Source organism: Strix aluco, chromosome 10 (genome assembly GCF_031877795.1).
Source record: "Strix aluco isolate bStrAlu1 chromosome 10, bStrAlu1.hap1, whole genome shotgun sequence".
NCBI lineage: Eukaryota > Metazoa > Chordata > Aves > Strigiformes > Strigidae > Strix > Strix aluco.
Window position 1 is genome coordinate 13,652,323 of NC_133940.1, and position 22,015 is coordinate 13,674,337.

The 22,015-nt window shown below is 40.5% G+C and overlaps 1 protein-coding gene across 2 annotated transcripts in view; it reads right to left on the reverse strand.

Moving 5' to 3' along the window:
• The window catches only part of CAPN6 (calpain 6), a 65,855-nt gene that overhangs the window by 19,899 nt on the left and 23,941 nt on the right, over positions 1 to 22,015 (reverse strand). For both annotated transcript variants that reach the window (XM_074834978.1, XM_074834979.1), the window contains exons 4-6: positions 4,839 to 4,970; positions 4,163 to 4,371; positions 3,571 to 3,763 (exon numbers count right to left, since the gene is read on the reverse strand). In XM_074834978.1, the coding sequence (XP_074691079.1) occupies positions 3,571 to 3,763; positions 4,163 to 4,371; positions 4,839 to 4,970 (534 nt within the window). The remainder of the gene's footprint in view (positions 1 to 3,570; positions 3,764 to 4,162; positions 4,372 to 4,838; positions 4,971 to 22,015) is intronic.

Genomic DNA, 22,015 nt, shown 5'->3' on the forward strand with positions numbered 1-22,015 from the left:
ACTATGTGGGAAAACAACAGCACTGGGGATCAAAACTAGTGGCTCACTAGTCTGGCCTTTTGCATGATAGTGTCTGACAAGTCCTAGAAGATGGAAGTCCAGAGCAGAGGAGAATACTGCCTGCTACAGCCATTCTGTCTCCTCCTGGCTTCAGAGAGTTAAAGACCAGGCTGATGGACAACCTTTATCACCCCTTCCAAAGTCTTGTAATCTTTACTAAATGGCTCTTCTGTATATTGATGACTGTGCTCAGACATAGCGCTGTCTGGTGGTGTCCTCAACTGGACACTTTGTAGGGCCTAAGGATTTAGCTGTTTCTGCATTGGGGTAAATTTGATACCCAGGAAGAACTACTGGCAGTGGGTAAAAATAGAAGGCAAAGGCAAGAAAACTTTCTAGCCATTTGTCAAACCTGTCCTTTACCTCACTTGTGACCTGGCAGGCCTCTCCTACATGGCAGCTGCAGGCTTTTTTAGGAACTGGGTTTGCTCCTCATAGACTTCACATAAGAAGCCTACTTTCCAGCGGTGATTAGGCAGTGAGCTGTCCTGCTGGATGACCTAGGCCTGATCAGATGCTGATCTAAGAATACATAAAAACTGTAAGGTCTGAAAAAGACCACCATTTAATTTAATGTATCCAGATCAAAATCTCCTAAGTACATCTAAAACCAGAAGAGCTGTATAATATAGAGATGCTGGAGTTGCTTTGGATGACTGGCCCTTTACAAAGCCAGTACAATGCTGCTTCTGAGCAATGCATACCAGGCAGGACAGTGGAAAAAGTAAAGCTCTGGCAGTGTTATAACCCTTCTTCTGAGCCAGACACAATCCAAATGGTCATGCCTCCAGATCTGTCACACCCTCACGGGAGCCAGCATGGGCATCTTTGCACTGAGCCATATCCAGTCTCTCTCACCTATATTGGGCTACAACCCATTGGGCCTTAAGACACTCACTCACTTGGACAGCAGGGAAGAAAGTTTTGACTCAGTGCAGATCTTTGCGTGTAAACTTGTAATAATCTAATTAAGAGCTCAGTGATCAAACAAGCCTTTGCTCTGGTGGAGAGAGATGGATTTCTTAGAGTTATGAAATGCACATAGTACTTTCTCAGATATTTTTACCCATTTTAAAATTTCTCTGGTCTAAACAGACAGGGTCCTTCTCCTAAGGCAGGTGTTGCACTTACACAACAGTGTTCAGTCCCCAAAGATAAGAAATCAACAAAAAAGAAAAAAAAAAAAGGAAAAGAGAAATTTCTATCAAATTGGAACTGACAGATGGTCTGGCAACTATGAGACTCTCACCAAGACCTCTTTGCCTTTCACCGACAACAGCTCCTAAAGAATCAGCTCATGTGTCACACCAAGACTGGCTGACATTTCCAATGGGTTTGGGCTTTCTCCAACATAACACTTGCATTTTTCACAACTAAAAGCAAACAAGAGTCCTTGACAGCATGGGAGTCTGTAATCTCTCCTGCTGCCTTTATTATCCCCAGGCATTTCTTACTGCTGGGCTGCCTTTCCCACCTCATTCTGAAGGCATTTATTTATTTATTTAAATGAGATATTTAAACATCTACTGTCTGTTCAAATTTCTAAGTGGTGAAGCTCAGGGCTATTTTGTAACCCAAGGAAAATGATGACATGTTTGTAAGTCACATCAATGTAGCCACTTGAATATTAAATATTCTATACCTAACAATCTTCACTGTGTGTATAATACATCTATCAAAAAGTGATAAATGCAGATGACTGAAGCCAAACCAATAGGAACAGCTCCTGTGTAATCAATGTTTAGAAGCATCTGCGTTTGACAGGCAGAAATACAATGCCAGGAAGAAGTGCATTACAACTCTCTAATTAACTGCTTTTTAAAATAGAACCCCTTGTACTTAGCTTATCTTCTCACCAGATCCATGTTAAGAAACTGAACTACCCTAGCATTTGGGAGCAACCTACCATCCCAGAAACAATGTTTACAACAACAATTCACACCAGGAAGTCTGGTCTGCCAGCCTGGTCTGAGCAAACCAGATGGAACTCTTTCTAAATAAAAATTCAGACCTTGTAAAAAAGGTAAAACGAACACCAAAGACCTAGAATTTGTTTCTGAGCTGTTGTGTGATGTTGCTGGGAGGGACAGTTCAGGACTTCTGTTCTACCTCAGTTGAGTTCTCAGGTTCAAATTCATCTCCCAGAAGGTACCACATGATCCTCTTTGGTACCGTGGCACTGGTGCAGGGCAGTGCATAACCAGGGCCAGCTAAACAGGTAATGTTCTAAGGCATCTCCAAGCATGGCTGATTTTATCTTGTTCTAGACAACTACACAACTGCCTTGATACTTGCAAGAATTTCTGAACGAACCGACACGTGGGGGTCCACTAGTTTACACTACAGGTATAAAACAGTTAAGTGCTACAGTAATATGATCTTCGTTTCACAGACGGGGAAATTAAAGCAAAATGTTTTAGCGATTTAACTAATTCCACATAAGATTAGCCTTCGCCAAGGTCTTAAATTGGAAGTAGAGGGCATGGGAGTAAGATGCAGAAGCGCATCTAGATGCCAACCCTGCAGCTTCTAGAGAACGATCCCTTTCCTGCAGGCTGCACTTTAAAAATAATTTAAAAGCAATCTTTTGGGAAATATTCAGGTGCCATGACAGCTTGTTAACCTTCCATGTGCGGTAACAGCTTCAGACAATGTGATAATTCCAGTGCTACCCAGTCATGGCCTGACATTGCAGACTTTGATACAAGGTGAGTTAGGCCTCATTGTCACTTGTTTCCCTCCATGGCAAGTGGCTGTGTAAGGCCCTTGTTTGCCTGCGGTTTGTGAAGTATATAGCACCCTTTGTGAGCTGCTGCTCCCCTGCCTTCTAGCACCTCAAGTGAATGGGGAGTGGTAAAGCTTCCACAGAAGGCAACCCTGTATCACCCTTGGGGAAGCCATCCCCGCTCTATGGACTAAGGGAATGTCAGGGTCATGGCCTCCTAATGTAGGCACCTGCCTCACATTAGTCAGCGTAGGCAAGTTTTGCTGGTTAATTCTCATGGGGAGTCTTATTAACAAACAGTACTACCTGAATAACCAAGTGAGCTCAGCTTTTCAGAACAGCTTCAGTGTTATACTGATGAGACAACTGCATCATCACAATCAAAGTCAAGAAGTCTCAGCTCAGTGCCAGCAGAACTCTCTTCTGAAAACAGATTTCCCTAAGAAATAAAGAAACTGAACACTGCCATCTGGACTGTAAATTAGGGCATTCTAGGTGGATTAACCTCAGGTCAATACATAACTGTGACCATTCCGAAAAAAATAGCATTTCAGATCCACAGTAAAGTGGCAGCACAAATGGCTTTGTGGTTTTGTGACTGTATTTAGTGGCTCATGGAGCTGTACGTGGCTGACAGCACTGGCAACTTGCTGACTTTTTCCATGCGAAGCTTTTCCAAAGCATAAAAACGAAGGACATACTCAATATGGTTATGCTAATAATGGTATTTTTTCCAGATTTTTTTTCATTGAAATAACTCTTAAAATCCAGCTTTCTATACATACCGTAATGGAACAACTGATCAACCCGCCTCTTTTATGCACTTTCAGCAAGTCTTCAAACAGCTTCATCTGCTCAGAAATAATCTCACCATATTTGCCCTGTACCAAATCAATAGATTCTGCCACTGCTCCAGTGAAATCCACAATTGCATCTGCAGCACTGCCTCCATCTAGGGCTTCGTAAGATCCAGCCAGCCTGAAGGTAACACAGAACATTCTCAGTCACAAGATGGCTGTTAGAAATGCTCTAATTTGGCTTGAATGTAGGTAATATATTTGTGTCTCACCAAGGAAAAAACAAAACAGAAAAAAAACCAAAACAGCAGATGCAGATTGCAGATAAACCTTTGCTGGGTTTCTAGGAAAGGAGTGTAAAGATTCTTAAGGCTTTGGGCTGCTAAAGTAGAGTGCATTGCACTCTTTTATGATTCAACTCCTCCATGCAGATTAAAGGAAGATTTTTAAATCTTTTTTAGGTTCTCTACTAGCAGCAAACCTAAAACCTATGGAAAGCATGACAGAGTTGAAAGACAAAACAAACAGATGGATAGAAGGGCAGTACTGAGGACTAAAAGGACAATGAACTAGATCATACTTTGCATAAGCTTTCTCCAATAATGCGCTCCAGAATTCATTTTTCACATTGGAATGGCAGTAGATCAACTTTTCATCCATTGTTGGCAGCAGGTCATCAACAACCACCTCTGTCCATTCTCCAAAGCACCAGAAACGGAAACGGAAAATCCCAGCATATTTTTCTGGGTTTTTAGGGTCCCATTCTTGTTCGTTAAAGTCTGGAATCACCTGAGAAACCATGGAAGGGAAAATTCACCAAATGCACTATGTTAAGATTTATTCAGAGGGCAGAGAGCACACACTACGCTGGTGTTCAGCTTCATGAACAGTTGACCTTAAATAGATGAAGCAGTGGAAAAAGAGAGTGAATTTCGTACAAAGTCAAATATACTCCCACTTCAGAGAATCTTTTAGGAAAGTAAAATTCAAATTGATCTGCAGAGAAAGACAAACAGAACCTATTGCTCTCTCTGGTTTTGCTATATCTCTTCTTTGGTGCTCAATGGGACTGTGGAGTAGGGAGGTCTCATAACGTGAAAAATGAACTGCTAAAGAAAGGGAAGATTTGAATCCACCAAAATTCACCACTCATCAGAGGCACATTAATCCTAGAGGGAAAAACACTGCTTGACAGGCAGGAAAACAACCAAGGTTTATCAGCTTTATTTCATGCACCAAGCACATGGATCACCTACCTGCTGCCAGAGGGTCTCCCTCAGAGCCAAGCAGGAGCACGCAGCCACAAACCAGCAGTTCCCCAGAGTGCCTTGGTGTAAGTCATGGGAGCTGATTCCATTCACAAACAGGTGGGGGTCTTCACAGAGGTCCTAACAAAGCAAACCAGAGCTTACTGGAGACTCCACTCCAGAAATGACCACAGCATCCTTCCAGCTATTATTCTCCATGCTTGTTCTGCATCACATTCCCACTGAAGTGTGGAGTTTCTGTACCAGGAAGTTCAAAAGCCCTCTGGCACTGAATATATTTGAAAGTCAGGGTATACAGGATTATTTAAGTTCTTACAAGTAGATCGTGTTGCCTTATATAAACACCAGGATTTGCCAGCTTTTTTTGTCAGAGTTCCTATTTCTGCCATCAGCTGAAGGTGATCTTTGAGTACTGGGCTGAATTCAACATTTGGAAGACTTATTTGGCATTGGGGCAGTTAATGAACAGAAAGTAGGTGAAAGGAGAAGGAGGAAGCATTACAGGGAAAGGCTCTGACTGAAAAAAAAACCCATCAAGAAAAGCAACAGGAAATGATGCTACTGACACCAGAACTCTAAGCGCCTCTTCCTTCATTGCCACTCCCTTGGCTGACATTCTGGAAACCCTCCTCCACCAACAGCATGAGTTACTGCAATGACTCTTGCCACCCAGCACCAAAGGCAGCAAAGAATACTTGTCTGTGAAATATGCCTCTCATTCTCTGGATCTCATCTTTCTCTTTTATCTGGCTCTTATTAGAACAAGTCATTCCTCCTCTGCCATTGCTTTTCTGGCTGCATCTCTATTTACATGCAGATTCTCACCAAAGCATCTTCCAGTGATGTCTCCCTGCTCCTCACTAGCTTGCTCCTGGCTGTCTTTATAGCCTGCAGATCAAGGCACTAAAAGGAGCACCTCTAAGTATCACTGAACATGGGAAAGCCACAGGGGTACATTTTGCGGCAGTATTGTGCTTGTTACCAAGAAATCCTTGGTAGATGGTGTTCTGCTGAATGGGTATGTATGTGGCCTCACAGTCCCAGAGAGAACCTCCCAAGCAACACTTCAGAAAACGGGTAATCTGACTGTCCCATAATTGATATGGGACCTACTGGTTTTAACCCAGTGATTGCTTATGACACTCTCATGTGAATCATTGCTTTTCTTGACTGGTTGAGAGGATGGAAGAGCAAACAGTCGTAAGAAATTCTTCTCTTTCACAGTATAAGAATAATCCTAAATTTCGACACTGTGGGAAGGAAATGATCTTATATCCAGGCATTAGAAATGCAGAATAAATAACTCCCTCTCACCTCAAAATGGCAGAGACTCCAAATTAACTACAGTCTTTCCAGTTTATAATCAGCAGCAGAGTAAGGAGCTGTGCTCTTATGGATTCTCACTGCCCTTTGATAATTCTAGATGATGATCCCAAAATACCAAGATTGCAATCCCAGCCTGGCTACACACCATGTCAAAACCTCTCAGTCTTCACTTTGATGGGACTGTGACAAATCAGTGCCAGCTGAACTTATTTTCAGAGAAAAGAACCACCTCAGTGCTGAGCTGAAAGCCTGTTTTCCTAGGCTGCTTTAGCAGATGGCAGCCTGAAGTCAGCTCACGATATGCAATGTATGGAGTTGCTGCTGTTTTCTTTAAGAAAATGATATTTTTGGCATAAGACTTTTCTCATTAAATAAGAATTGGTAGAAATTTTAAATGCCTCTTGGGAAACAAGTAACTGATCATTATATGACACACTTCTGTCAGTATTTCTTACATGTGTTTTCACTTAGAGAAATTTCAAAGCTTATTAACAGACCTTAATAAAATTCTGAATAACAAAATGGTGCCTACGAGGAAAACTGACCATGTGCAAGACACTCATCTGCATGATGGACAGATTAATTTAATCTGCTGGATGCTTTGATAGGGAATGGTAACAGGAACTTCAGGCTAGCACTTCAGCTGGTGTAAATCAACCCAGTTGCCTGTTGCAGGGGTTGACATCAGTTGACTACTTGGCCGTCACAGTGGTAGCACACATTCCAAACCCAGCTTGGGTAGCCTCAAGTTTCATATCTCATTTCCATGAATCTCTTGCAGTAATAATTTCTAGTTTGTTTTTCCCTTCAAAATGTTATTTTGGTAGCGTAATAAACAAGGGATAAATTGAGACTTCATGGTTAAAATTGTCCAAACTTTTCTGTCGCTAGAGGAAGCCCAAACTTTGATTGGTTTTGAAAGAAGTTAAGCACTACCGTGTATTACAAATATTGTCTCGTATTTGGTTTGCTTTACTAAAAATAACCACATTAAACTGTCATTTTTTTAATTGAAGTGTGTCTCACATTTCATACAGTCCTCAGAGAAAAAACAGAGAGCACCATGTGTCAACTGCCAAACATATGGGTGAGATTAGCATTTGCTGACCACTGGGGTCCAAAGCAAACATGGAACAGCAGAACTTAGAAAAGCACCTCCCTGTTTCCACCACAGTCACTAAATTCTTCAGGATCCTGCTTGATAATCCCTTTCTTATTGAACTGCCTAGCAGTCCTGGACTTCTAAAACTAAAGAACAGTGCAAGAAAATGACATTAGTTCTGTTCCTCTTGTCATTAATTACAGCCATTATAACAGCTTCTATGATGACTGTCACTGTGTGGCTGAGATGAGATGCACAATAATACTCATGTGCAAGCTATATCTAATTTCAGCTGTTTGCTCTCTTCTGGGCTTTTTGCTTTTCACCACCTATGCAGCATATTAAATTCTAAGGAATGCTTTTGAGATGGAATTAACTATCTAAGCCACAATTCCCCCAGCACAGTTAGAAACGTGCTATTTAAATATGTTATTCTGCAGTCCTTGTGAGGATCTTTAAACATTTTCGGTTGCCCCAAGCATGTAAAAAAATAAAAATTTTTCTTTAAAAATCACTTTTCCAATAATGCAGTGATAATTTAGGATAGTTGAGGACTAAGCCAACCACCAAAAGAGGAATTACAAGAGAAACTGATGAGAGATATGGCCCAGGCATTTCACGAGACATGATGTCTTCTCTCCCTTGCAACCTAAGCATCTAAGCACTTAGGTTCTGAGTTCCACTAGAAGTACTTCCTTTGCAAACATAGTGGTTTAACCCTAATCCCTTTTCTCAGGGTCAGCCTGCATCACCTCTGGTGTAAAAAAGAGAAATATCTTCACGTTTGCAAGAAAAACTTTAAAAGATGTTACTGGAACTTATTATACATCGTTAGCGTATAATAGCCACACTATTTCTGATACAACACCACTAATAAAAGCAGTTGTTGTATTATTTATGCCCACAGGGAGCATTCCACCATCCGAGACACAGAGGTCTCCACAGTTCTCCCCTTACACATGTGCATAATAAAATAAACACCATCTGCAGAACTATAATTAAGCTGTAGAGAGTCTGAAAGTGAGGTAAGAGGTTACAAGGGCTTATGGTTCTGCTGAAAACCCTGATGCTCTTATTTTCATACCAGACTTTCATTTGCATGGCAGAAGTCTATTTGTGTCACCTCCTATCCTTGCTGCACTGTGTAGGCTCAAAATATCTGACATTTAGTGTTACTCAGTCACTGATGCTGTGCGAAATGAAGTGGCTCACAAACCCTTTTTTTCTGGTTTTAATTGGTTCACCTCTTTGTAACAGAGCAAGTGAATGAACTGGTTAATGAGCAGACTGGGAGAACACTGAGAGCAGTCTGTAGGTGAGAAATTCAGTTAGTGTGGGCTCACAGGAAATAACAGTGGGAGAGACCTTGACAGGTTAGTCAGTCCCAACATGTGCCTAGTGTGCAAATTGGGTATCCCTAACCTACTTGTGACTGAACCTTCTCTGATCTGCGTTTAACACAGCCCATGAGGGAAAGTCCACCTGGTCACCTCCTCCACTGGTCAGCAAAGAAGTGCATTGCTGAGCTGCTCTACAAGTGCAAGACTTCTGTGAATGGCGATAACAGTCCTTTCCTTTCTACAGCAACCCATCATACAATCTACAAACTTCTAACAAGTCTCTCTAGTCTTAATAACTGGTTCTTCATGTTCTGTATCACTGTTGAAGTGCGGTGCCCAAATCCAGACACTATGCTCCAAATGAGGCTTTAGCAGTGCTGAGCAGAGCTCAATACTCTTGCTTACTGAAGCTGGGATGCCATTTTTCTGTCTTTTTCACTTGAACTTCACATATTTAACTTGTGTTCAGACTGTGATCCACCCTCTGATCCTATTCTGTGGGCTTGCTGCCTAGTCATTCTTTCTCCCTGAGCCATGAAGTCATTTAATACCAAAGCACTGTACTTGGTTGCATTGATGAAGTGGTGCTGAATTCCGTCCTATTTATTCCACACTGTTTTCCCAAGACATCAAGATAAGTTTGAATTCTCAACCCTGTCAACTGGCTTGCAATCCTATCCCAGTCTGTGTCCGACAGCATTCCCGTACATGCCTTTCAAGCCCCTCATCCAACTAGTAATGAAAATACTGAAGAGTACCAGACTAAGGAAGATTTCTGTAGGACTTCATCGATACAACACCAGCTTGACAGTGCTCCAAGACACTTATTTCATCAGCTATGCATCCCCATTACAGAAATTTGAATTAATCCAAATTTTCATACTTTGGAGAGACATGTCAGATATTGCCAGTCTTACAAAAGTCAAACTATATCAGATCTGCTGCTCCTCTCTTAGTCACAAGATCTGTCCCACTGTATGCTGGAATGAAATCAAGCTGGTACATATTTGTGTATCTGACAAAACACATTTTTATAATACAATCTATACCATCAGACTAGCAGTCTCTGCTTAGGCCTGATAAATTGCAGTCAGGAATTTCACTGAGATACAAAAATGTTTGGACTGTAGTACAAATAGGAAAGACGGCAACTCAATTTATCTTTGCTACAATGTATCTTTCTTAGGAAATTTCAGAACAATGTGAACCATGGGAGACAACAGACACCCATTTCAGTGGAGCTATGAAATGGTTTGTATGTTGCTCTGTCATGATTCCCTTAAAAAAAAAAAAAAAAAACAAAAAACAACAAAAAAAAAAACCCACCACAGAAAGGATGGGTTTTATTTGAGACCAGAAGCACCACAGAGAAGTACAGGAGATAACTACTGATTAACTACATGCATTAACTTCAGGTTGCTGTGGCTACTTTGAAAATTAGAGTAATTTATCTAAAGGAAAAAGTTCCCCTTAGCTCTAAAGATGCATGTCTTGATATAAGTATTACCAATATCCATGAACTAAAAATTATGCAATACTGGTCATAAATAGGGAGAAAGACATTCAAAGGGTTAATTAATTAGCTGTGTATCTTGACAGACATTAACTGAAGTTGCACCGTAAAACATTATGAGAGATCTCTGACGTCTGAGAAAAAGGAAAGATGATTTTTCTAACGGATCAGGGTCTGTCAACTGGCTCAGTCTGAAAAACAGATTCAGGGAAAGGGAAGAAGAAAAAAAAACCAATAATGATGTTTGCAACTAAGATTTTCAAAGGATTCAGTAGCATTCAGAGCTTACTTTCTTCAGCACCCTTTAAAGAACCCAGCCCTAACAGCACAAATAATCGACCTACAGAGACAGGCACTTTCCTTGATTCTACTATCAGACTGATCTACTTAAGCCCAGTACACCATTCCCTTAATTTTTTTAAAAGCAGTTTTAATTATGTCAGAGCTGAGAATTCTTTCCATTTTCTTCTCTTCTCCTGTCCTCGTATCATACTGAGTCAACTCCTGTAGAGAGTGAGGTCAGTGTAGGGAAGCAAGGGGAAAGGCAATTCTTTCTGAATATGGATGTGAAAATTCAGCTTTGGCTACAGCTAACTATGAACCAACCTCATCTAAAGGAAGGTAGCAAAGACAGCACTTATTTTGAGGTTGTGTAGCTGAAGAGGTAGTAGAGATTGTCTATCCTATAATAAATCCCAGCTGTGCTGACATGTTTATACAAACCCTCTCCAGATCAGGCTCTTTGCCAAGGCAATTGCAGTTAGCCCTGAAAAGAAAAATAACCAAGTCCAACTGCGCTAGATACTTCAGTGCATGCAAAAAGCCTGTTGCAACCTTGTTATGCCTGAAAAAACTCTGCCCATGGAGTGAAAAAAGAGAAGTCTTAAGTTACAATCATGCCCTGTGGCACAGCTCTAACCCCAACAAAAGAAAACCGGGGTCAGATATGACCCTGACTGAACAGCTCTTGCTGAGATCAGGAAGTGACTTTATCATTGGTGCTGTTACGCCATGTAAATCAACAAAAGGAAGATTTAGCCCTCAGGTTTCTGTCTGTACACACTGAGCTCAGGATATGCAATTCCTCTGTAAACTTCATGCCCATTGTCCAGCAAAATCAGTTCCAGAGGGCAAGATAATGTCCAATACTGCTTAGAAAAGAAACCCATCTGTACATACACAAGGGGAAGAGTATGCCAGCTTGCTCCAGCCTTGTGTAAAAGAAAACTCAGTTATTTGGGGATTGAGAAATGCTTCTTCCCCCTCTTTCCTCTCCATTAAATCCTCTTACAAAACCAAATGCATCACAGACATTTTTATAGTGTTCTTTTTTTCCATTTTCAGTTTGGGGCTAGTGGTGACGAATACTCACTGAAGGCCATGGGTTTCAGCCTTGCCCTGCCTACAGGACACATGTATTTGGGGAGGATCTGAATCAATGTTTTGGAGGAAAAAAGCCCAAACATTGGGCAACATAATGTGTATCTTGGCTGCCTCTGGATTTCACCTGACCCTTGGAGCGCTAGAGCTGCTCTCATCCTGAATGCTGACAGTTGCTGGAAAGGGTACAAATTATGTGTTATAGGGCTGACCTTTTCCTGAACCTCAGTAACAAAGTGTTTACTGAAGCTCTTAAGAGTCCCTGACACTTCATCCCAGAAATCACTCAAGACTACGATGAAAGACTTTCTGGTCTCCCAGGACCCTCTTAGAAGTATATCATACCATATCTTGCAGCACTATCTTAGTTTGTGATGCTTTAGATCAATGCTCTACAGAACTGCAGCACATTCATAACACTTTCCTTTTAAAGAAAAACTGCCTTGTTTGAGGATAACATTTTTTCTCACTGAACTTACCAGACAGAATCACAGAATCGTCTAGGTTGGAAAGGATCTTGAAGATCATCTAGTCCAACCGTTAACCTAGCACTGACAGTTCCCAACTCCACCAGATCCCTCAGCGCTATGTCGACCCTACTCTTAAACACCTCCAGGGATGGGGACTCCACCACCTCCCTGGGCAGCCCATTCCAACACCCAACAACCCGTTCTGTAAAGAAATGCTTCCTAATATCTAGTCTAAATCTTCCCTGACACAACTTGAGGCCATTACCTCTTGTCTTATCGCTCATTACTTGGTTAAAGAGACTCATCCTCAGCTCTCTGCAACCTCCTTTCAGGTAGCTGTAGAGGCCGATGAGGTCTCCCCTCAGCCTCCTCTTCTCCAAACTAAACAACCCCAGTTCCTTCAGCCGCTCCTCGAACGACATGTGCTCCAGACCCTTCACCAGCTTCGTTGCCCTTCTTTGGACACGCTTGAGTAATTCAATGTCCTTTTTGTAGTGAGGGGCCCAAATAGCCTTTGTCTCATGCCTTCTTCCCCTAGTACCTATTCCCTTCTCTGAACTCTTCCTCATGAGCAGCACTCAGATGCCATTCTTAGGACCGGATTCACCTCAGGAAACAGTCATGTTCTCCCAGGTGGGTGTCTAAACTCCCCTGCAACCAGAACACAAGTTCTTTCAAAGCGCAATTTACAGTCGTTACCTTGCCACCTCTCTCAATGCGGTAACACTGGAGAGAGGCGTATCTCTCTATTAATCATATAGGTAATAGTTCAGAATGGGCCCATACCTCTTAAACAGTTGCTACGCAAAATGTTATTTGTGTCTTTGATGAGGATCTCATCAAATACACTCAGTAATACACATCACAAAAGCAGGCCCAGCTAGTTATAGGAAATGCATCCAAAGTAGCACAGGTTAAAACCTAGAATATAACTATTTTAGAGGTTATTTTATCTGAAATTTTAAGAAAGTATTAACTGGTGATCTGAAGTTAAGATCTCCCAAAGATTATTGTTGGTTTAGTGAACACAGATGCTGAGCAGCCTGAGACCACTTTTGGTGGGTTAATGTTACCACCTTTTCTGGAATATCTTGTTTCCTCCATGTCTCACTCATTAGCAATTCCAACCTCTATGGAACTCATTCTCTGCTATTCCAAAGCTATTACAAGTTTCACATAATTTGGGGAGAATAAGCATTTTAATTGGCTAAAAATTTATATATTTAAATTTCTTGAAAAAAATAATTGTTTTCCATCAGAAAAGACACCATTTTTGGGCCACTAACTCAAAGTTTTCTTGTAAAATGCTTTTACAAGAATTTACTGTGATTTTTGAGATGGTGATGCTCCATGAAAAACAGGTAGATATAGTAGACATACACCTGAGGCTGGATGATATCGAACACTGACTACTGCCAGTGTAGACATCAAAAGAGCTTTTGTTGGATGAGCTGCCACCAGCAGGAATAAGGACACAAATCTGTTCCTTAGTATTTAATAAAATCAATCATAAATGAGTTCAAAATCATTATTAGAGATTAGAATGTGTATGACAGCAAGGGGATACACAGCATATGTGGAAGGGCCCCAGATAGGTCAGACTCATTGCACATGAGCTATACAGTTAGTCTGCATGTGTGCTGTAACCATTTATTTGGGAGTGCTACTTAGTAAGTTGTAACTGCTCCAAATGGGCTGCCATCAGTCCAGGAATCTCCGGCTAATGGACTTTTTTTCTCCAGTGGAAAGGAAAGAAATTGAGGGCATTTTTAAGAAAAACTGTATGTACAGTTCTTTTGAGAAACAGGTGGTATAAGCCAGCCTGACTCTATTTCTGCAAAGAGCAACCTACCAAAGCAGTGGAAATGTCTCTGCATTAAATGCAAGTAAAACAGGGATGGCCAAGTTTGAAGACAGTTCAGAGCGACTCTCCAACATCACTTCCAGGCACACACTAATGTGGCTGAGGTCAGACATGGGCTATAAATCAACTCACGATTTATCAGACTAAAAGGCCACCCAGCATTTAGCTATGTTTTTTTTACTGCTTCCTCAAAACATGTTTTTCAATCAAGTTCTTGAACTAGTTTCCTAAGATGGGAAACAAAAACAATAAGAAAAGGAGGTTGGAAAACGTCACACAATTTTTCACAACACTGAAATATTCAGCACTGGACCAGTGAGGAATAAACAATTCCCAGGTCTGTACATCTGACTCTTCATCTCTGACTGGGGAGGCAGCTATTTTCTTTGCCTGATAATAAGCATCATTTTGGCTCAGTGGCCATGACCTTTCTAGGCTTGTCCAGTCTGACCTTATGCTGTGTCTCAAGGGGCTGGTAACTGATGCAAACTGAATTTATAAGGGAATATGCTGTTTACAAAAGAGTATTAGGTAGATTTCAGCAAAGTTACCCTTTTAATTTGTTTTGTTATTACATTGTGGATGTCTTTGTTATTACCTTGGGCATGGTGTAGCAAAAACAAAGTCAGGTCATCTAAGAAACATTGTCTGGAGTGAAAATTCAGATTAAGCTGGAGATTTGTTTTACTTGAAAGGAGATATTTCTTCCTTGTCCAATGGTAATACACAGACTTTAAACGTTAAAAAGTGTAAGTCTAAACCACAATATTAAAAAGCATAAACCTCTTTAGCAACAAGTTCCTTCTTTCCCTGTCCCTTTTCCAGCAGAGTTTGGTTTTAGTCTAGATTCCAGTATCTACTAATTGTTGCATTTTTCTCAGATACCTTCCTGAAGATAAAAAAACCTTTATCCTCTCTTCCCAGTCTCCTCATCTTTTTCAGACAGCACCTTGAAGTGTTCTCCCCCACTTATTTGCTTAAAGTGAAAAAATTTCAATGCCTGGGACAACAGTGCATGGAGTTGCCACTGTAACCTCTCAGATACACTTCTGGAATTGTGATATATATCATATCATTCTGGACTAGATGTTTGCTTCATAACATAAAAAAAGGAACTGTAAACTTGTATATAAAATCCTGATCATAAAACACAAGTTTCTTAAACTATTTGATGACTTGAAATGTATCAAATCTTGGATTTTGAAATACTTTTTTTTAAACAGAAATTTTGTACTAGCCAGCATAAGCCAACTTTTCTGAGCCTATGTAAGTCAGAGTAAATGAAGTCTGTCAGTTCCAGAGGACATGGATCAGACACTTAAATTCTAGTCTGAACATCCTTTCTGGGAAAGGTCAGCCTAAGATCATGTAAACAGAGAGTATTTGTCTTTTAGTAACACAGACATGCCCAATACCTTGCAGAGAACCATAGTGCTTTCACATCATCAGAACTTTACCAGATCACTCATCTACAAGCTGTAGAAAAAAGCCTCCATCAGGCTATTCCTTGAGCCTTCTGGTACAGCTCACTCCTCCTATTAATTGCCCAGACAGAGTGTGGGCTGCAGTCAGGAGAGTGATGCCAGCATCTAGTGCTGTCCAGGTGCTAGTAAACATCAGGGCAGCAAAGTGTTATGAAGTGAGGATAAACACCAGCACCCATCCGAGTGGTCAGAAAGGTCACCAGTGTTGCCAACTGCAGCCAAAGGGAGTATTACAAAAAATGTTGCTAAGGAACAAAACAAATAGACCAGTGGATAGAGAGAACCCAAAATATGTGATGCCTGTTTGACAGTCTGAACAACCAACCACCTTCCCATTTTAAGGAATCTCACTGCTTGCCTAGGAGTTCAAATTCTGAGCTATAAAAAAAATGTTGTATCAAACATGACACAGCAGCATTTGTTTTATTTCTGAATACTAAAAGCACTTTTATGACTCAGACAAATCAGTGGATCATCTCTCAAATTCACAGAAACTACCAGAATGAATTTTATTTACACATCTTGAACATAAACAGCAGCTATTTCTAAAACATCCTTTAAAACCTTATCTTGGAAAGATGTTCATTTAGCAATAGAGTTATCAGCACATGAGATAAGTTTCTCCAGTTTTGAGTGATGAAACTGAAAAACTCAAACTCACAAGAGCGATTTCCAAAGACACTTAAGCAAAGCCACAGTTGTGATATCTGCCAGGCAATCAAGCACATGCTTTATCCTCCATGTAGGTTAGCTCTTATTTTGCCTAGGATAGAACACTGTTAGAGGACTGAAATTAATAAAATATTTTTGGATAAGCTCCTTTCCTTCTAATTGTGTCAAAACTTCAGGAAGTTTTTGAAATTTAAGGAACCATATTAGGTGCTAAAGGGTAAACTTTTTAAGTTGGCATATTGTGTGACTAATATGCCATCTCTGTAGCTGATGATGCCAACTGATGGCCAGTATTGCCACTACATCCCTTTAATTCACACTTCAATCAGGCACCCTCCTTTCCAACCCAAACCATTCTATAATTCTCTGATTTGCTTTTCTTCCCCACATTCTGTTATCAACTCAACACATTTCAGAAGGAATCAGTAAGAAAACTACTTCAATATCTCACAGATCTGTTTAGGATGTTTGCTTTCTGATATCTCCCTGTCTTGTGGGCACTCTGATATCTAATAAAGGATAAACCTTTTCCCAGGGTATCCTGCTCCTACCGAACTGCCTGTTTTCATGGCACACGGAGTTTCATGAAGACATCTACTCATTTACCAAACTGGGTTGAAACCGGTCAACAGTAAAGCATTGTTGGGGGAAGAGGGGGACAGACACAGACTTGGAGACAATGTAACTGTAATTGTGCTTCCTCTGCGGGAAAAGGGTCAAAAGAAACAAAAAGCCTGATGGCAAGTGGCTAACTGCTTGAAGTTCTCCATCAACAGTAGTCAGTCTTGCAGATCACAGAGCATCCCCTAAATATGACCAAAATTACTTGGCCACTTAATGCCAAGGCTGGAGATACCCTTTCCTCCTGCCTTGTTCAGTCTGGGAGGTACCTCTACTTACTTTGATGTCAAATGAAAGTGACTCCAACCTCACAATCACTGTCAAGGTTTCCCCATCATGATCCAGAATTTTCTTCTGTTTCAACCCAAAAAAAAAACCTAAAGCAGATTCAGTCAGACAGATACATTGACAAAAGCCCTTGGCTCCTTAGGAGGAGTCAGCCTGCCAGGGTGTAGTCAGAATGTTTACTTGGTCATGATTTTATCCCAGTTGAAGTGCAGTCAGTTTCATCTCTGTGTTTAAATTGTTTAGATGCTTAAGAGACCTCTTGCTTGGAAAGACACAACGAGAAATGTTTTTTTCTTATTTATATCATGCTGTTTCTTTACATAGGACCTTCACTGCATTTATCAAGCTTATTTTTGGTTTTCCCAATGTGATATAGATGTAGCAATTTGAATTCACTAATTCATTTCAGACAAATTCCTTTGTTAAACACTAACATTACATCTGTCTGATGCCAGCCTAAGACAAAGATGTTATTCAACTGTCAGAAAATACAGAAAGCCAATACAGCAAACAGAAGACCCAGAATCATTTTATCACAAAATTCACTGTTCACAGACCTGCATCTTCATCAGTTCAAATAAAGTTAGTACAAAGATCAGGGTGCATATCATAATGGATGGTAGTTCATTAAGGATCACATGGGATTCCTTATCTGCAAGAATAGGATCATATACATATATAAGAAAAACAGGCTTTGTAGAACTGTCTATTTAGAAAATCACCAAGTTAGCAGGAATTGAACAAAGGTCAGTGATGGCCAACAGATGAGTCAGTGCCATCACTGAGAAACTACCCTCCTGATTTACCAGTTTAGACACCCTGGCAATCCCAATAAGCTCCCACTTATCTTTTGCAATGAGTACTACCAGCCATGGGAATATTCACAGTGACCAGCTTCACAACACTTTTTCAGAGATCGCCAGCTGTTTGATTTGCAGTTATGGATATGAAGTTACGTTCTGGGTAAAACAGAAGGGATCCAGACCTCCAGGTCCTATTACAATGTGTTCAAAGCACCATAAAACTTCTTTTAAAGATGGATATTCTCTACAAACATTTAGGAATTTTTGTGAGAACTTCAAGCCTCCCATCATCTGAGAAGACAGAAACCTCCCAAGGTCTTCTACTGTGAGAAACAGCCTGCTTGTCTCCCAGGAAGAGAAGTTTGAGAGGTGTTGATAACCCAAACATGAACTTGACTAGACATCAAATTCCAGCTAGTCTTAGAGCACTGTGTTCCACCTCTAAGTGCTGGAGAACCACTCCAGCTCCAGCATTGCTCCTTTCCTGCCAGGTTTAATTTCTTTATGATGTACCAGGAAAACCATCTCAGCCAGCTGGAACTCTAAACCCCATCAGGGACACTGAAATCATTCTGGCTCATTTGTGTCTCCAGTAACATCTCTGCTAGTGCTCAACACGCAGACAGCTTCCAAGCGAAAATCATGAGTCACCTTTTAACCCCACCCTCACACTATCAATCACATTAATTATTTTGTTCAATCAGAGTTTAACAGTCAAAGTAAAGTGAGTGGAAAACCTAAGGAAACATATCTTAATTCTCAAAAGGCAAGGAGAAGGGCCTGTTTCTAATAATGCTGAGGTTTGCCAACGTTGCTTTTTTTCTTGTCTTACAATTTAAGTATTTACAGTGCAGCCATTATGTTCACTAGAGGGGATTTTTGGTTTTAATTTTTTGCAGATTTTGGAATGTCTGCAGAAGTAACTTAGCATGGTTTCCCTGTCTTTTCCAAGCATACCATTCCTCTTAAGTTCTATAGTTTTCACTCTATTCAAATGTAGAGATGCAGGCCAGATTCTCAGCTGTAAATCATCATCACTTTAGCTAAGCTGAGGGGGTGATGTTGCTTTATACAAGCAGAGGTGCAAGGCCCCTCAATCCACCTCTATCCATAGACAGACACTGCTTTGGTTTTGTTAATGGGAAATTCATCATGCTTTTAGGAACAGAGAAAGCCTATTAAGACCAGGGATGAGAAAAGCCATGGTTGGATTACGTTTGAAATATTTGGATTAAATTTGAATTATTCCTTTTATAGTCCAGACATTAGCTGCTTTACCAGTTAAATCATGTGCCCAAATGTGAAAGCAGCTTTGACAACTATCACTTCTGAAAACTTTCATTTGTGGAGAGCAGAGTCATTGAGTAAAAGAGGAGGGAGGAGAGGTCAGAGGATGAGGTACTGCATTCACAACTCCATTTAGGGAGGAAAATTAGATGCCCAAGGCTTAAATGCCCCTAATCTGAAGGGAGGAGAAAACAGACAACAGTGATCATGCACAAAAACTACAGCAAGATGAGCTCTGCACAAAGTCTTTGCAAATGGATCCAACTATTTATAGGGCTATCTTAGTAACCAAGGGAGAGCAAAGACCTGCATTCACGTTCTTCATCAGTCCCACAACTGCTTGTGCCTGTGGTAAAGCTGAAGCAGCAATAAAACTCTAAACTTGCAGCCTAAAGCTCAGCCCACAGCTGGATCATTGCTAAATGAGATTTAATTTTTTGCTCACCATCACAGGACTGAAGGTTTGGTACAGATTTAGGGAAAAAATCCAAGTTTGATTATTTGTTCACTGTATCAGACTAGAAAGTGCTGTCTCCAGGCAAAAATCAGATCTCCATGTGCTTTATAGAGCACAGACACTCTTATCAGACAGGTCGGTCCTGAAGGACTTTTTAGTTAACGAGGCCAGTTTTCCACCCAAAATGTTGCAGTCAATAAAATAAGCATCTGCATAAAGCTGTACGTTTCATTATTTCTGGTGAAACAGACAGATATGGGAGTTAGGGAGTGAATTTTTGAGGATTTTGTGAGCCTTTAAAGGTATTCTGAATTTGAGGAGCAAAGATCACCTAGAGCAGGCTGCCCAGGACAATGCCTTTTGAATGGCTTTTGAATATCTCCAAGAACAGAGATTCCATTTCCTGATGCACACAAGTAGGTCAAGATGGCTTTTGACACTGGCCAAAGTTCAGTGCATAAAAACTATTTACTCTTAACAAAGATAGTGTATTTTCCTGAGAAAGAACATTTTATTTCCTGCAAACTTGAAAAATATGCAAATTCAAAATGTTGTAGCCTTTATGATTAAGTTAGAAACAATGCCACATACAGGCAAGACAGCAGTTCTAAAAGGTTCTTTCAGCTGTGAAAGATTTTTAAAAGCTTCTTTTTAGCCAGGAAAACATACATCTTAATCTAATTTTGAAATAGAATTAAACTTGAAGGAAACATACATTTAAATCACAGGGAAACAGCAAGAGATTCAACCAAATTATTTTGGAAATCTAAGATACAACGGCTTACAAAACCTCAAATTCCAGGACTTTACTCATCCCAAATACCCTTTTAAATATGGAAATAAAACTAGAAAAGCATAAAGCTCTTAACATACAAAGCATTTTTTGGATGTGGATGCTTTCTACTCTTGGGGAAGAGTGTTGACAGAACAGTGCCTTAATTTCTTTTGTAACTGGCATGTTTGGGCTATAATTTTTCCTTCAGAGAAGCCAGACATTTAATTCTTTAGGAAGACTAAATCAATGAACTAACAATTACTGTAAGAAGACTTATGCTAGCCAAGGATGTGATCCTTGGGCTTTTTGTTTTACAGGCTCAAAATAAATTTCACCATGTCATTCTCACCATCATCCCATTGCCTCAGGACAAATAGAAGCTGACTCTCTGAGAAACCAATTTTTATCTAATGACAATTGAACCAGCTAAATAAAACCTGACATTTTAAACTTTAAAGAAACATTCAGAACCTTGGCCTTGTACTGTTTATGTTCTAAAAGTGACACTGAGGTCGTTTAGTATTTTTTCTTTAAAGGAATCAACCAAAACAACATAAAGCCTCTGAAGGAGGGAAACATAAACTGGAAAAACTGTCAGGAGAGAAGATAACAAAATCCCAGCATCTGGAGAGCTGTCTGCTTGGCAAGCATGCATGTCATTTACAAATGTTTGCTCATAATTATATGCCTGGAAGACTTGGGTGAATAATACTGTTGAGAAAGATGCCACTTTCAAAACACTGCCTCTCCATCATATTTAAATAAATGCAACACTCATTGAAGGGTGAAGCATATCTAAGGATATCACCACAAAAAAGGGGAACCAATACCTCACACTGCCCTGGTACCTGCAAGACAAGGGGGAGGAATGATGCAGGTGCATATTAGGACATCCACTGAGCTCCCAGCTCTTTGGCAAGATTTCTGGAGGAGGGAGGGCAGGGATGCTGGCCAGGTGCCACTGTGTTTTTTGCTTCCCGTCATGACACAGACAACACAGAAGGGCACAACTAAGGACAAAGAATTTGCTGAAGTGACACCAGAAATGGGATTGAGCCATCAAGTTCATGTCATACAGGGTCCACCCAGTCACCAAACTGTAATGGAGAGGTTAGACATGGGCTCTTTGCTGACAGCTGAAGGCTTTGTAGTTCCTTGCTAATCTCTTCTTCTGGGTGAGCTCCATCTTAACAAGATTTTCCAGGCAAAATAAAAATAAAATTATGGAATTAATAAAATAAGGGTGAGCAACAGCTCCATTCTGGGAACATTTTGGAAATTCCGGAAGAAACTTGTCACAACTTCCCCAGATGAAAACATTAAGGACAAAATATTCTGGGAGGAATGGTTTATCCTGTCAGAAACCAAGATGGAAACATGCCAACCAATGTTTTCATGATGCCTTCCATATTCAGCCCACTGGGGGAAAGGCAAGGTGATAACCCAGACCACAGCAAAAATCCCAGGCCTTTGAAAGGGGCCAGGAATTCACCCACAAAAAAATGTTATTAATATTGAGGTGCACCACTTTATATTACTGATGGGAATGAGAGTGAATTAAACTACGTTCATAAATTCCTATTGTTTAGAAAAGTATGCTTTCTAAAATAACATCCTTAGGAGAATAAAACAGTATCTGTTTCAGCCCCAATAGCACTCCTTAAATTAAACACCCATCTCAAAAAACATGAGGACTTCCACTCTCAAATTCTGGAGGACCAGGTTCTCCCATGTTTTCATTTTTCAAACTGCTTAACATCCCAGAAGCACAATCAACGTCTCC